The sequence below is a fragment of the Schistocerca piceifrons genome, chromosome 2, assembly GCF_021461385.2.
Source record: "Schistocerca piceifrons isolate TAMUIC-IGC-003096 chromosome 2, iqSchPice1.1, whole genome shotgun sequence".
NCBI classification, from domain to species: Eukaryota; Metazoa; Arthropoda; class Insecta; order Orthoptera; family Acrididae; genus Schistocerca; species Schistocerca piceifrons.
The window spans coordinates 342,517,947-342,531,059 of record NC_060139.1 but is presented as its reverse complement, the minus strand read 5'-3'; the positions used below and the strand labels follow the sequence as shown (position 1 = coordinate 342,531,059).

At 48.9% G+C, this 13,113-nt stretch overlaps 1 protein-coding gene across 3 annotated transcripts in view; it reads left to right on the top strand.

Moving 5' to 3' along the window:
- The window catches only part of LOC124776759 (vacuolar protein sorting-associated protein 11 homolog), a 195,780-nt gene that overhangs the window by 127,903 nt on the left and 54,764 nt on the right, over positions 1-13,113 (top strand). For 2 of the 3 annotated variants that reach the window (XM_047251896.1, XM_047251894.1), the window contains 5 exons: positions 129-275; positions 1,856-2,044; positions 2,135-2,257; positions 2,639-2,755; positions 12,575-12,798. In XM_047251896.1, coding sequence (XP_047107852.1) covers positions 129-275; positions 1,856-2,044; positions 2,135-2,257; positions 2,639-2,755; positions 12,575-12,798 — 800 coding nt within the window. The remainder of the gene's footprint in view (positions 1-128; positions 276-1,855; positions 2,045-2,134; positions 2,258-2,638; positions 2,756-12,574; positions 12,799-13,113) is intronic. The other variant, XM_047251895.1, reaches the window with a different exon arrangement.

Sequence of the window (13,113 nt, the reverse complement as noted above, 5' to 3'; positions counted from 1 at the left end):
AGTTATTGCTAAATGTATTTTGCCATAACCAAATCACATGACAGAGAGATTAAATAAATATTTTTTTAAATTATTTTTACTGGTCCTAGTCAGTGTATGAATGCTTATGCTTTCTGTTTTGATTTCAGTTTCTGGATTCTCAGCATATTGATAAATTAACAACGTATCTGCAAGCTCTGCATAAACAAGGTCTTGCAACTGAGGATCATACAACATTATTACTCAACTGTTACACAAAGTTGAATAATACAGAAAAACTTAAGGAATTTATCATGGTAAGTTCAATGACGAAGTTCTTCTACCAAGTGCACATCCTAATGCAGAAGTTCAGCTATCACAAAATGAAGAGCCTTAAGTGCTCTGTTATTACGTATTTCAGTGACATTACACTAGCTACAAGATTTTTGTTTAAGCTTGAATCTTGAATATTGTTCCTTTTCAAAGAGGGTGGCAGAGAGAGGGGGATGTGATTAAGTTGAATGATCATGTGTAGAGTTTACCATTAAATACAAGGGGCTGTACCTCTAACAATATTGAAAATAAGGAATGTATCACTATAACAGATATATACACTTACATTAGTTAGATAACAGCCACTTTGAGAAGCTAATAATATTTTCAACAGTGAAAATTAGTTTTATCAAATGCTTTTTAGTGCAGGTTTCCAGCTATACTTGTCTGTTACACCAATGAAAGTAAATTAATGTTCATATGTTAATGCCTACTGTGTTGTTACTGCTTGAGGTCAGTGATATTATAAGACTTAAAACAACCAGGCCTTTTGCGTGTGTTTATTGGTTCTAGTGCAATATTTGTGATGGTTGTGCCATTGCAAAACAATATACAGTTTTGCACTGGAGTTGTCAGTAAAGATAGATAACTCCACAGTTAGTTTTTACCTTGTTGGTATACTTTGATGGGGAATGTACAATAATTAATAGAATGAAGGTAAGGTGGCACATCTTGCATTCTGATGTTGAGTTATTAATTATATCTGTCCATAGTATAATGCCTGACAAAATGCAGCTGTAGTGAAAAGTTGTAGCGAACCCTTTACAAGGTGGTGCTTCTTTCGTAGCATGCAGTCCTTTAGTAGCATAACATAAGTAGTAGTAGGAGGAGATTAGTGTTTAACGTCCCATCAACAACGAGGTCATTAGAGACGGAGCACAAGCTCGGATTAGGAAAGAATTAGGAAGGAAATCGGCCATGCCCTTTCGAAGGAACCATCCCGGCATTTTCCTGAAACGATTTAGGGAAATAATGGAAAACCTAAATCAGGATGGTCGGAGATGTGTTTGAACCATCGTCCTCCGAAATGCGAGTCCAGTGTGCTGACCACTGCACCACCCTGCTCGGTAAATATAAGCACTTCATTTATATATTCTTCTCAAATTCGTTGGATAACAATATCCTGACAAAGATAGAGAGCATATTTAAGCTTGTCGTTAGCCCAAGTTCACTAAAATGAAGCTGTTTTAGGAAATACACAAGGTTTCTCACGTGGAGGTTGCATTTTCCAGTGGATGGGCAATGTAATCCATCACATGTATCGCCAGTTCATTGATCATAATAGTACGCCATGTGTGTGGCTGCAAATTTCTCCAGACCCTCTCTTCCCCCTCTTTCTTTCACCTGCAGAGCCGTATTAGTCCTCTGGACTTGAAAAGAAAATTAAATGATGGAAGAAAACATTTTGTAAAGTGATTTATGTCCGACCCATTTATATATAAGACCATACTGCAGTTTAGCATGTAGAAGTGCACGAAAAACTCTTTGAATAGTGATCTTTGTTTTATGGTAAAGTGTGAGACACTACACAATTAATGTCACAAATAAATTATAATATTTTCAGACCAAAGACCGTGAAGTTGATTTTGATGTTGAAATCGCTATTAAAGTATGCCGCCAAGTATCTAGAGAGGATGCTCTTATGCTAGCAAAAAAACATGGTATGCATAGTTGGTATTTAAAGATTCAGATAGAAGATCTTCTGAAGTATAAAGAAGCACTGGAATACATAGGCAGCTTGGAATTTGAAGAGGTAGGGTAATTAGTGTGATTTAGTTTAATTTTATATTGTTACATCTAAGCAAAAATTAAGCACATGCATTCTAATTTTTCTTTTATTCAGGCTGAATCAAATATGAAGAAATATGGAAATATTTTGATCCAACATGCTCCAGATGAAGCAACACAGTTTCTGAAAAGATTGTGTACAGATTATAGACCAAGTAACAAACCTCTTGTTGATCAGGTAAATGGTCTGATACTATAATTGCAAAGTTCTGTTGCATGGTTCATCAATTACAATGTCTCAAGAAGATTGTGTGTTCTATTTTACAAGTATTCCACACAATTTTATAAGTAATGTTAAGTAAAATTTTCTGCAGTGAATACGAAAAATGCTTGACACAAAAGTATCAACAATGTAGAAAAAAACAGGTTGCTGCTTACCTTGAAGTAGACATGTCAAGTTGCAGACAGGCACATTTAAAAGTGTCTTTTAATTGATGATATTCATACCTGGAGTTCCCATTGTTTGATACAATTTTTTTTATCAAATGCTTTATTATCAGATGACAATATTAATGCTTGGTTTTGCTAGTTGTTAGTTATTGTAATTGATATTGTTTAGAGTATGTTGGATGGTTCTTCTTCTTTGCACGTGGAACGAGCAAACCCAGAAGATTTCATTCATCTGTTCCTAAATAATTCTGAGAGGCTTGTGGAATTTCTTGAACATTTAGTGAAGGTGAGTACTTCAGCATGCACTTGTGTGTGTGTGCTTTTTATAATGTAAATTTATGTGATAGTTGTCAGTCACAAGTGTTGCTTTACCACTTAAATGTGAATTGCAAAAATAGAATTTACTGCATATGAATTACATTAAGATATAGATAAAGTCAGTTTGCAGTACAGGTTTGTCTTTCTGACAAGATGTCATGTGCATTGCAGCAGATCAGACATCAACCTTCCAAAACCAAAAGTTACTTTTCCAGAGTCTGGCAATGGCTACATCAGAAAAAGTGTGAAAAGTTGTGCCTAACATCTTGACATAAAATCCCCAGTTATTTCATTTTTATTATTTTGACAGAAACGTAAAATCCCGAATCTATTCAGACAACTTCAGACCAGAACTCGGAAAAAATAAAACCTCATTCATATCTGTTTTGATGCTGATAGTTAAGTGTTGGGCTGCTAGAGAACATCCAGTCCTATATTTTTAGTCTGGCTGTCAAGCTTTTTTGCTGAGATGATTGCCACCAGATATTGCATTTACTTCATGCAGCTTTGGATTCTTGACAACAAACGCCTGCTTTCAGACTTTGTCCTGTATTGCTGTTTTGGCAGTGCTACCAAAAATTGATGGCTATAGTGATTCTGAGTTTGACATTGAGTTTAACTGCTCAGAAAATGGAGAAGAATATGATGTTATTTCATTGGAGACCGAAAGTGACAACAGTTCACCAAATGACTAACAAGTGCTCGTGAACGGTACAAGATAAATATATCTGCTGTTCTCCAGCCAGTCCCTCCAAGATTTCTGACACAGGAAACCACTTGGAAGTACATGGTTCAATTTCATACCTGTTGTTGTTGTTGTTGTTGTTGTGATCTTCAGTCCAGAGACTGGTTTGAGGCAGCTCTCCATGCTACTCTATCCTGTGCAAGCTTCTTCATCTCCCAGTACCTACTGCAACCTACATCCTTCTGAATCTGCTTAGTGTAATCATCTCTTGGTCTCCCTCTAGGATTTTTACCCTCCACGCTGCCCTCCAATGCTAAATTTGTGATCCCTTGATGCCTCAAAACATGTCCTACCAACCGATCCCTTCTTCTAGTCAAGTTGTGCCACAAACTTCTCTTCTCCCTAATCCTATTTAATACCTCCTTATTAGTTACATGATCTACCCACCTTATCTTCAGCATTCTTCTGTAGCACCACATTTCGAAAGCTTCTATTCTCTTCTTGTCCAAACTAGTTTTCGTCCATGTTTCACTTCCATACATGGCTACACTCCATACAAATACTTTCAGAAACGACTTCCTGACACTTAAATCTATACTCGATGTTAACAAATTTCTCTTCTTCAGAAACGATTTCCTTGCCATTGCCAGTCTACATTTTATATCGTCTCTACTTCAACCATCATCAGTTATTTTACTCGCTAAATAGCAAAACTCCTTTACTACTTTAAGCGTCTCATTTCCTAATCTAATTCCCTCAGCATCACCCGATTTAATTTGACTACATTCCATTATCCTCGTTTTGCTTTTGTTGATGTTCATCTTATATCCTCCTTTCAAGACACTGTTCATTCCGTTCAACTGCTCTTCCAAGTCCTTTGCTGTCTCTGACAGAACTACAATGTCATCGGCAAACCTCAAAGTTTTTGCTTCTTGTCCATAAATTTTAATACCTACTCCGAATTTTTCTTTTGTTTCCTTTACTGCTTGCTCAATATACAGGTTGAATAACATCGGGGAGAGGCTACAACCCTGTCTCACTCCTTTCCCAACCACTGCTTCCCTTTCATGCCCCTCGACTCTTATAACTGCCATCTGGTTTCTGTACAAATTGTAAATAGCCTTTCGCTCCCTGTATTTTACCCCTGCCACCTTCAGAATTTGAAATAGAGTATTCCAGTTAACATTGTCAAAAGCTTTCTACAAGTCTACAAATGCTAGAAACGTAGGTTTGCCTTTTCTTAATCTTTCTTCTAAGGTAAGTCGTAAGGTTAGTATTGCCTCACGTGTTCCAACATTTCTATGGAATCCAAACTGATCTTCCCCGAGGTCCGCTTCTACCAGTTTTTCCATTCGTCTGTAAAGAATTCGCGTTAGTATTTTGCAGCTGTGACTTATTAAACTGATAGTTCGGTAATTTTCACATCTGTCAACACCTGCTTTCTTTGGGATTGGAATTATTATATTCTTCTTGAAGTCTGAGGGTATTTCGCCTGTCTCATACATCTTGCTCACCATATGGTAGAGTTTTGTCATGACTGGCTCTTCCTACCTACCTACCTACCTACATACATACCTACAAAGAAATTTAAAAATGACTACGTTTTAGGATACTTTAATCAATATCCAACACATGGGTATGCTCAGGATTGGTGATCCTCAAGCTTAAAAATGTATCTGGGACTGTGCAAAGTATTTCGCTATTTTATGTAATTTAGTTGCACTTACTATAGTTTATATTCTTCAGTTCGAGGCAGAACAGACATATATATATTTTTTTTTTTTTTTTTTTTTTTTTTTTTTTTTTTTTTTTTTTTTGTAAATCTGTCATCATATTTGAGTGAATTTCGTGACACTGCAGTGTTCATTTTAAATCAAGTTCATAACTGTGATGACTACAGTATTCAGTCAGCTGAGCCATATATTTCCTCAATTTTATTCAAAATGTTCATTAATTATTTACTTAAGAAGCAATTAACAAGTTGTCATTATGGTCCCGCATTAGCTGTAGAATATTTCAGAACAAATGAGAATTTGAGCCGGGCTAGGACACAGAACTGGATTTCCCGCTTGTTACAAATGATCGCCTTAACTACCTTGGCTATCCAAGCATGCCTGTAGGAGCAGTCCAATTCTCCATTTGTCTTGGTGAGGGAAAACAGTGCCTCACTTTCTGTCAGAATCACAGTACTGTAGTTTGAGCACAAGGGAGTGAAGACACTCTCCCCTACACTGCCCTTCTCCCCAATACACTGCCCTTCTCCCCAATACACTGCCCTTCTCCCCAATACACTGCCCTTCTCCCCAATACGCTGCCCTTCTCCCAAATACATTGCCCTTCTCCCCAATACACTGCCCTTCTCCCCTTTGCACACCTTGTCATCCCTTCACAGCTGTTCTCCACTTGACCACTCTTCTCCCCTCCACCGCCCATGCCCTCTCTCAACCGCCCGTGCCCTCTCTCGACCGCCCGTGCCCTCTCTCGACCGCCCGTGGCCCAACTCGACCGCCCGTGGCCCAACTCGACCTCCCGTGCCCCCTCTCGACCGCACATGTCCCCCCCCCCCCCTTCCCTGGGCAGAACGTGTCCTTCCCACCCCCCTGGACAGATCGTGTCCTCCCCCACCTCCCTGGACAGATCGTGTCCTCCCCACCTCCCTGGACAGATCGTGCCGCCCCCCCTCCCCATGACAGATCGTCCCCCCCATGACAGATCGTCCCCCCCATGACAGATCATCCCCCCCCCCGTGACAGATCGGGCCCCCCCATGACAGATTGGGCCCCTCCATGACAGATCGCCCCCCCCCCCCCCCCGCCATGACAGATCTGCCCCCCCCCCCATGACAGATCTGGCCCCCCCCCCCCCCCCATGACAGATTGGGCCCCCCCCATGACAGATTGGGCTCCCCCCCATGACAGATTGGGCCCCCCCCATGACAGATCATGCCCACCCCCACCCCCGGGACAGATCGTTAACCCCCAGGACAGATCGTGAACCCCTGGGACATATTGTGCCCCCCTGGACAGATCGTGCCTCCCTGGACAGATTGTGCCCTCCCGGACCACACTTGCCCCCCGCGTATATACACATGCCTCTCCTCTTCGCTGCCAAGTAGACCTCTTCCTCCCTATGCACCTATCTTCTCCGCTACACATCCCTCTTCTTTTGTCCACACTCCTCTTCTCCCCTCATACTCCTCTTCTCCCCTACACACTCCTCTTGTTCCCTACATACTCCTCCCTACCCTCTCCTCTTTGCCCTACATGCTTCTCTTCCCCCTAGACATTGCTTTTTCCTCTACATGCTCAACTCCCCATGTACACTCCTCTATCTCCCTCCACACTCCTCTTCCTGTTCTACACTCATCTTCCTCTTTCCACACACCTCTTACTCGTTCCACACTCCTCTTACTCTCTCAATATTCCTCTTCCTAACTCAATACTCTTCATCGTCCCTCAGTACTCCTCATCGTCCCTCAGTACTCCTCATCGTCCCTCAGTACTCCTCATCGTCCCTCTGCACTCCTCTTCGTCCCTCTGCACTCGTCTTTGTCCCTCTGCACTCGTCTTTGTCCCTCTGCACTCGTCTTTGTCCCTCTGCACTCGTCTTTGTCCCTCTGCACTTGTCTTTGTCCCTCTGCACTCGTCTTTGTCCCTCTGCACTCGTCTTTGTCCCTCTGCACTCGTCTTTGTCCCTCTGCACTCGTCTTTGTCCCTCTGCACTCGTCTTTGTCCCTCTGCACTCGTCTTTGTCCCGCTGCACTCGTCTTTGTCCCGCTGCACTCGTCTTTGTCCCGCTGCACTCGTCTTTGTCCCGCTGCACTCGTCTTTGTCCCGCTGCACTCGTCTTTGTCCCGCTGCACTCGTGTTCCTCCCCCTGCACTCGTGTTCCTCCCCCTGCACTCGTGTTCCTCCCCCTGCACTCGTGTTCCTCCCCCTGCACTCGTGTTCCTCCCCCTGCACTCGTGTTCCTCCCCCTGCACTCGTGTTCCTCCCCCTGCACTCGTGTTCCTCCCCCTGCACTCGTGTTCCTCCCCCTGCACTCGTGTTCCTCCCCCTGCACTCGTGTTCCTCCCCCTGCACTCGTGTTCCTCCCCCTGCACTCGAGTTCCTCCCCCTGCACTCGCGTTCCTCCCCCTGCACTCGCGTTCCTCCCCCTGCACTCGCGTTCCTCCCCCTGCACTCGCGTTCCTCCCCCCTGCACTCGTGTTCCTCCCTCAGTACTCGTGTTCCTCCCTCCACACTCCTCTTGCTCCCCTCTCTTCCTGCCTCCATGCTCCTCTTTCCCACTCAGTGCTGCTTTTCTTCGCTCCACACTACCCTTCCCCCCCTGCACACTACCATTTCCCCCTGCACACTACCCTTTCCCCCTGCACGCTACCCTTTACCCCTTTCCCTTCTGCACGTTCCCTTCACCCCCATCTCTCTCACCTCGTCCCCTCTCACTCACTCCCCACTCACACCCTCTCCACTTACACCCTCTCCACACACCGCCCTCCCACCCACTCCCCTCTCACACCATCTCCACTCACACGCTACCCTCTCACACGCTCCCCTCTCACACGCGCCCCTCTCCCCCCTCTAACCCTCCACCCTCTAACCCTCCACCCTCTAACCCTCCACCCTCTAACCCTCCCCCTTCTAACCCTCCCCCTTCTAACCCTCCCCCCTCTAACCAACCCCCTCTAACCAACCCCCTATAACCAACCCCCTCTAACCAACACCCGTCTAACCAACCCCCGTCTAACCAACCCCCGTCTAACCCACCCCCCTCTAACCCTCCCCCCTCTAACCCACCCCCCTCTAACCCACCCCCCCCTAACCCTACCCCCTCTAACCCTCCCCCCTCTAACCCTCCCCCCTCTAACCCTCCCCCCTCTAACCCTCCCCCCTCTAACCCTCCCCGCTCTAACCCTCCCCCCTCTAACCCTCCCCCCTCTAACCCTCCCCCCTCTAACCCTCCCCCCTCTAACCCTCGCCCCTCTAACCGTCCCCCCTCTAACCCTCACCCCTCTAACCGTCCCCCCTCTAACCGTCCCCCCTCTAACCGTCCCCCCTCTAACCCTCCCCCCTCTAACCCTCCCCCTCTAACCCTCCCCCCTCTAACCCTCCCCCCTCTAACCCTCCCCCCTCTAACCCTCCCCCCTCTAACCCTCCCCCCTCTAACCCTCCCCCCTCTAACCCTCCACCCTCTAACCCTCCACCCTCTAACCCTCCCCCCTCTAACCAACCCCCCTCTAACCAACCCCCCTCTAACCAACCCCCCTCTCACACACTCCCCCCTCTCACACACTCCCCCCTCTCACACACTCCCCCCTCTCACACACTCCCCCCTCTCACACACTCCCCCCTCTCACACACTCCCCCCTCTCACACACTCCCCCCTCTCACACACTCCCCCCTCTCACACACTCCCCCCCCTCTCACACACTCCCCCTCTCTCACACACACTCCCCCCCTCTCACACACACTCCCCCCTGTCACACACTCCCCTCTCTTAACCTCCCCTCTCTTAACCTCCCCTCTCTTAACCTTCCCTCTCTTAACCTCCCCTCTCTTAACCTTCCCTCTCTTACCATGCCCTGTCTCCCTCACCCCTCTCTCACCCTCCCCTCTCTCACCCTCCCCTCTCTCACCCTCCCCTCTCTCACCCTCCCCTCTCTCACCCTCCCCTCTCTCCCCTTCCCTTCTCACCTCCTCCCCTCCTACTCTCTCCCCTCTAATCCATTCCCCTGTAACATCCTCCCATCCCCTCCCCTCACTCACCCCAACCCCATCTGCACTGTCACCTCTCACCCCTACCCTCTCTGCATGCTCCCCTCTCACCCCCTCCCCTCTGCACACTCCCCTCTCACCCCCTCCCCTCTGCACACTCCCCTGTAACCCGCGCCTCTCTGCATGCTCCCCTTTCACACCCCTCTGCATGTTCCCCATTGCATGCTCCCTCCCGTCCCACACTATTCTGCACGTGCCCCTCTGCAAGCTCCCCTATGCAAGCTCCCCTCTGCAAGCTCTCCTCTGCATGCTCCCCTCTGCAAGTTTCCTTTCACCCACTCTCTTCATTATGTTCCCCTCTCACCCTCTTCTTTCTGCATGTCCCCTCTCACCCCTTCCCCTCTCACCCCCTCCCCTCTCACCCCCTCCCCTCTCACCCCCACCCCTCTCACCCCCACCCCTCTCACCCCCTCCCCTCTCACCCCCTCCCCTCTCACCCCCTCCCCTCTCACCCCCTCCCCTCTCACCCCCTCCCTCTCACCCCCGCCCCTCTCACCCCCGCCCCTCTCACCCCCTCCCCTCTCACCCCCTACTCTCTCACACCCTCCCCTCTCACACCCTCCCCTCTCACACTCTCCCCTCTCACACCCTCCCCTCTCACACCCTCCCCTCTCACCCCCTCCCCTCTCACCCCCACCCCTCTCACCCCCTCCCCTCTCACCCCCTCCCCTCTCACCCCCTCCCCTCTCACCCCCTCCCCTCTCACCCCCGCCCCTCTCACCCCCTCCCCTCTCACCCCCTACTCTCTCACCCCCTCCCCTCTCACACCCTCCCCTCTCACACTCTCCCCTCTCACACCCTCCCCTCTCACACCCTCCCCTCTCACCCCCTCCCCCTCTCACCCCCTCCCCCTCTCACCCCCTCCCCCTCTCACCCCCTCCCCTCTCACACCTCCCCTCTCACCCCTCCTCACTTTCCCCCCTCCCCTCTTACCACCTCCCCTCTTACCACCTCCCCTCTTACCACCTCCCCTCTTACCACCTCCCCTCTTACCACCTCCCCTCTTACCCCCTCCCCTCTTACCCGCTCCCCTTTCACACCCTCCCCCATCACCCCCTCCCCTCTCACCTCCTCCCCTCTCACCTCCTCCCCTATCAACCCCTTCCCTCTCACCCCCTCCTCTATCAACCCCTTCCCTCTCACCACCTCCTCTATCATCCCCTTCCCTCACACCTCCTTCCATCTCACCTCCTCCCCTCTCACCCCTCCCCTCTCACCTCCTTGCACCCCCTCTGCCTCACCTCCTCTGCCTCACCTCCTCTGCCTCAACCCTTCTCCTCTCACTCCATCCCCACTCACCCCATCCCCTCTCATCCCACCCTTCACACCCCATCCCCCCTCACCCCATCGCCCCTCACCCCATCGCCCCTCACCCCATCGCCCCTCACCCCATCGCCCCTCACCCCATCGCCCCTCACCCCATCGCCCCTCACCCCATCGCCCCTCACCCCATCGCCCCTCACCCCATCGCCCCTCACCCCATCGCCCCTCACCCCATCGCCCCTCACCCCATCCCCCCTCACCCCATCCCCCCTCACCCCATCCCCTCTCACCCCATCCCCTCTCAGCCCTCCTTCTCACCCCTCTCCAGTGAATCCCTCCCCTCCTATCCCCTCACCTCCTCCCCTCTCGCCACCTCACCTCCTCCCCTCTCGCCACCTCACCTCCTCCCCTCTCGCCACCTCACCGCCTCCCCTCTCACTACCTCACCTCCTCCCCTCTCGCCACCTCTCCTCACCTCCTCGCCTCTCACACCCTCCCCGCCTCTCACATCCTCCCCTCCTTCCCTCTCACACCCTCCCCTCCTCCCCTTTCACACCCTCCCCTCCTCCCCTTTCACACCCTCCCCTCCTTCCCTCTCACACCCTCTCCTCCTCCCCTCTCACCCCGTCACCTCTCATCCCGTCACCTCTCACCCCCCTCACCTCTCACCCCCCTCACCTCTCACCCCCCTCACCTCTCACCCCCCTCACCTCTCACCCCCCTCACCTCTCACCCCCCCTCACCTCTAACCCCCCTCACCTCTAACCCTTCTCACCTCTAACCCTTCTCACCTCTAACCCCCCTCACCTCTAACCCCCCTCACCTATCACCACCCTCGTCTATCCCCCCCCCCACCTCATGCCCCCCACCCTTCTCAGCCTTCCCCTCATTATGTTCCCCTCTCACCCCTAGCCTCATTATGCTCCCCTGTCACCACAACCCCGTCTGCACGTGCCCCTCTCACCCCCACCCCCTCTGACACTCCCCTCTCACCTCCACCCCCTCTGCACACTCCATTCCCACCCCCACACCTTGCTCTCCCTTGGCCGCTCTCCTCTGCACGCTCCCCTCTGCACGCTCCCCTCTGCACGCTCCCCTCTGCACGCTCCTCTCTCACCCCTCCCTTTGCACACTCGCCTCTCACACCTATCCTCTCTGCATGCTCCCCTCTCACCCCTTACCTCTGCATGTTCCCCTCTCACACCCCTCTTCACTCTCCTCTCCCCTCCCCTATGCACACTCTTCTTTCCCTTACACACACCAACTCTTGCTACACACTTCTACCCTTTCCTCCCACACAGTCCTCTCCTCTTAAACTCTTTGTTCTCATCCTCTTATTCCTCCCACTCACCACCACCACCACCACCACCACCACCACCACCACCACCACCACCACCTCACTTACAGTTTCACCAGTCTGCTTTTGCTTGTTGTGAAAGTGATAGGCAGGGGGAAGCTACAGTAAGTGCAGGACAGGGCGAGTTCGGTAAGCTGTGTGTGTAAGTTAAGGTAGGTTGATTCTTGTACAATATTCACCACCCTTACACCCCATTACATATCTATAAGCACTTGGCCTCCTTGAGACAGCCGCTTCACAACACAACACAGCATGTGCCCTGCTCATGTGCACTCACATGAGAGTTAAACATCTTGTATGGAAATTAATATAGAAATATCTTTTCATGCCAATGGATATGACTGGGAATTTCAGTATAGCTACTTTGTGTCTAATTACTAATAATGTAGTAATCCACTCTAGGTTATTATATTATACAGGCGTACTTACCATAATTTTCACCCTTACCTATGGTATCTTTGGCATGAAGCCAGCAAATCAACCCAGCATTGATGAAGATGACACTTAGTAGTAGTGTACTTTCTGGTTTTTACATATACAGTTTATATCATGAAATTATTCTAACTTTGACTTACATTCTCCATTGATTAACCCAGTCTTCATATACTTTTAAGAGCACTGTACAGTCAGGGTATATCTTAGGTTAATGCAACATAAATTTTATGGGGGTGTATTGTAGTGTCTCTGCTGATAATAGTATTTTTTCAGGTCCATACAAAATGGAGCACCCTGGTGTACAATACACTGATTGAACATTATCTACACCTATGGGAATCTCTATCTGATGTAACAAGTAAATGTACAGTAGAGCAGAAAGTTGTCCGCCTGCTACAAAATTCAGAAGCAAACTATGACAAAGATCAAACACTTATACTCTGTCAGATCCACAACTTTAGAAGTGGAATTTTGTATCTTTATGAAGAAGGAAAGCTGTAAGTACTTTGTAGCAGCAACATCTTTTAAAACTCTTTTAACCTTTACACTTTTTCCAGATAATCTCTTTATATTATCGTCATTACAAAAATCTATTTCCTTCGATTTATTGCACAAATCTACCCTTCATTCCATCGTATTAAGCATTTCATATTCTGTTACCTGCAAGATGATTGATAAGGAACTGAGTGAAATTGATGGCACCTACTTCTATGAATATGGAAGAAAGCACTTCTGTGCCACCTATTTGTTGAATATATTCAGTTTTGTAAAATAAAAATGGTAGTTGTGTACATATAAGTACCATGATTTCA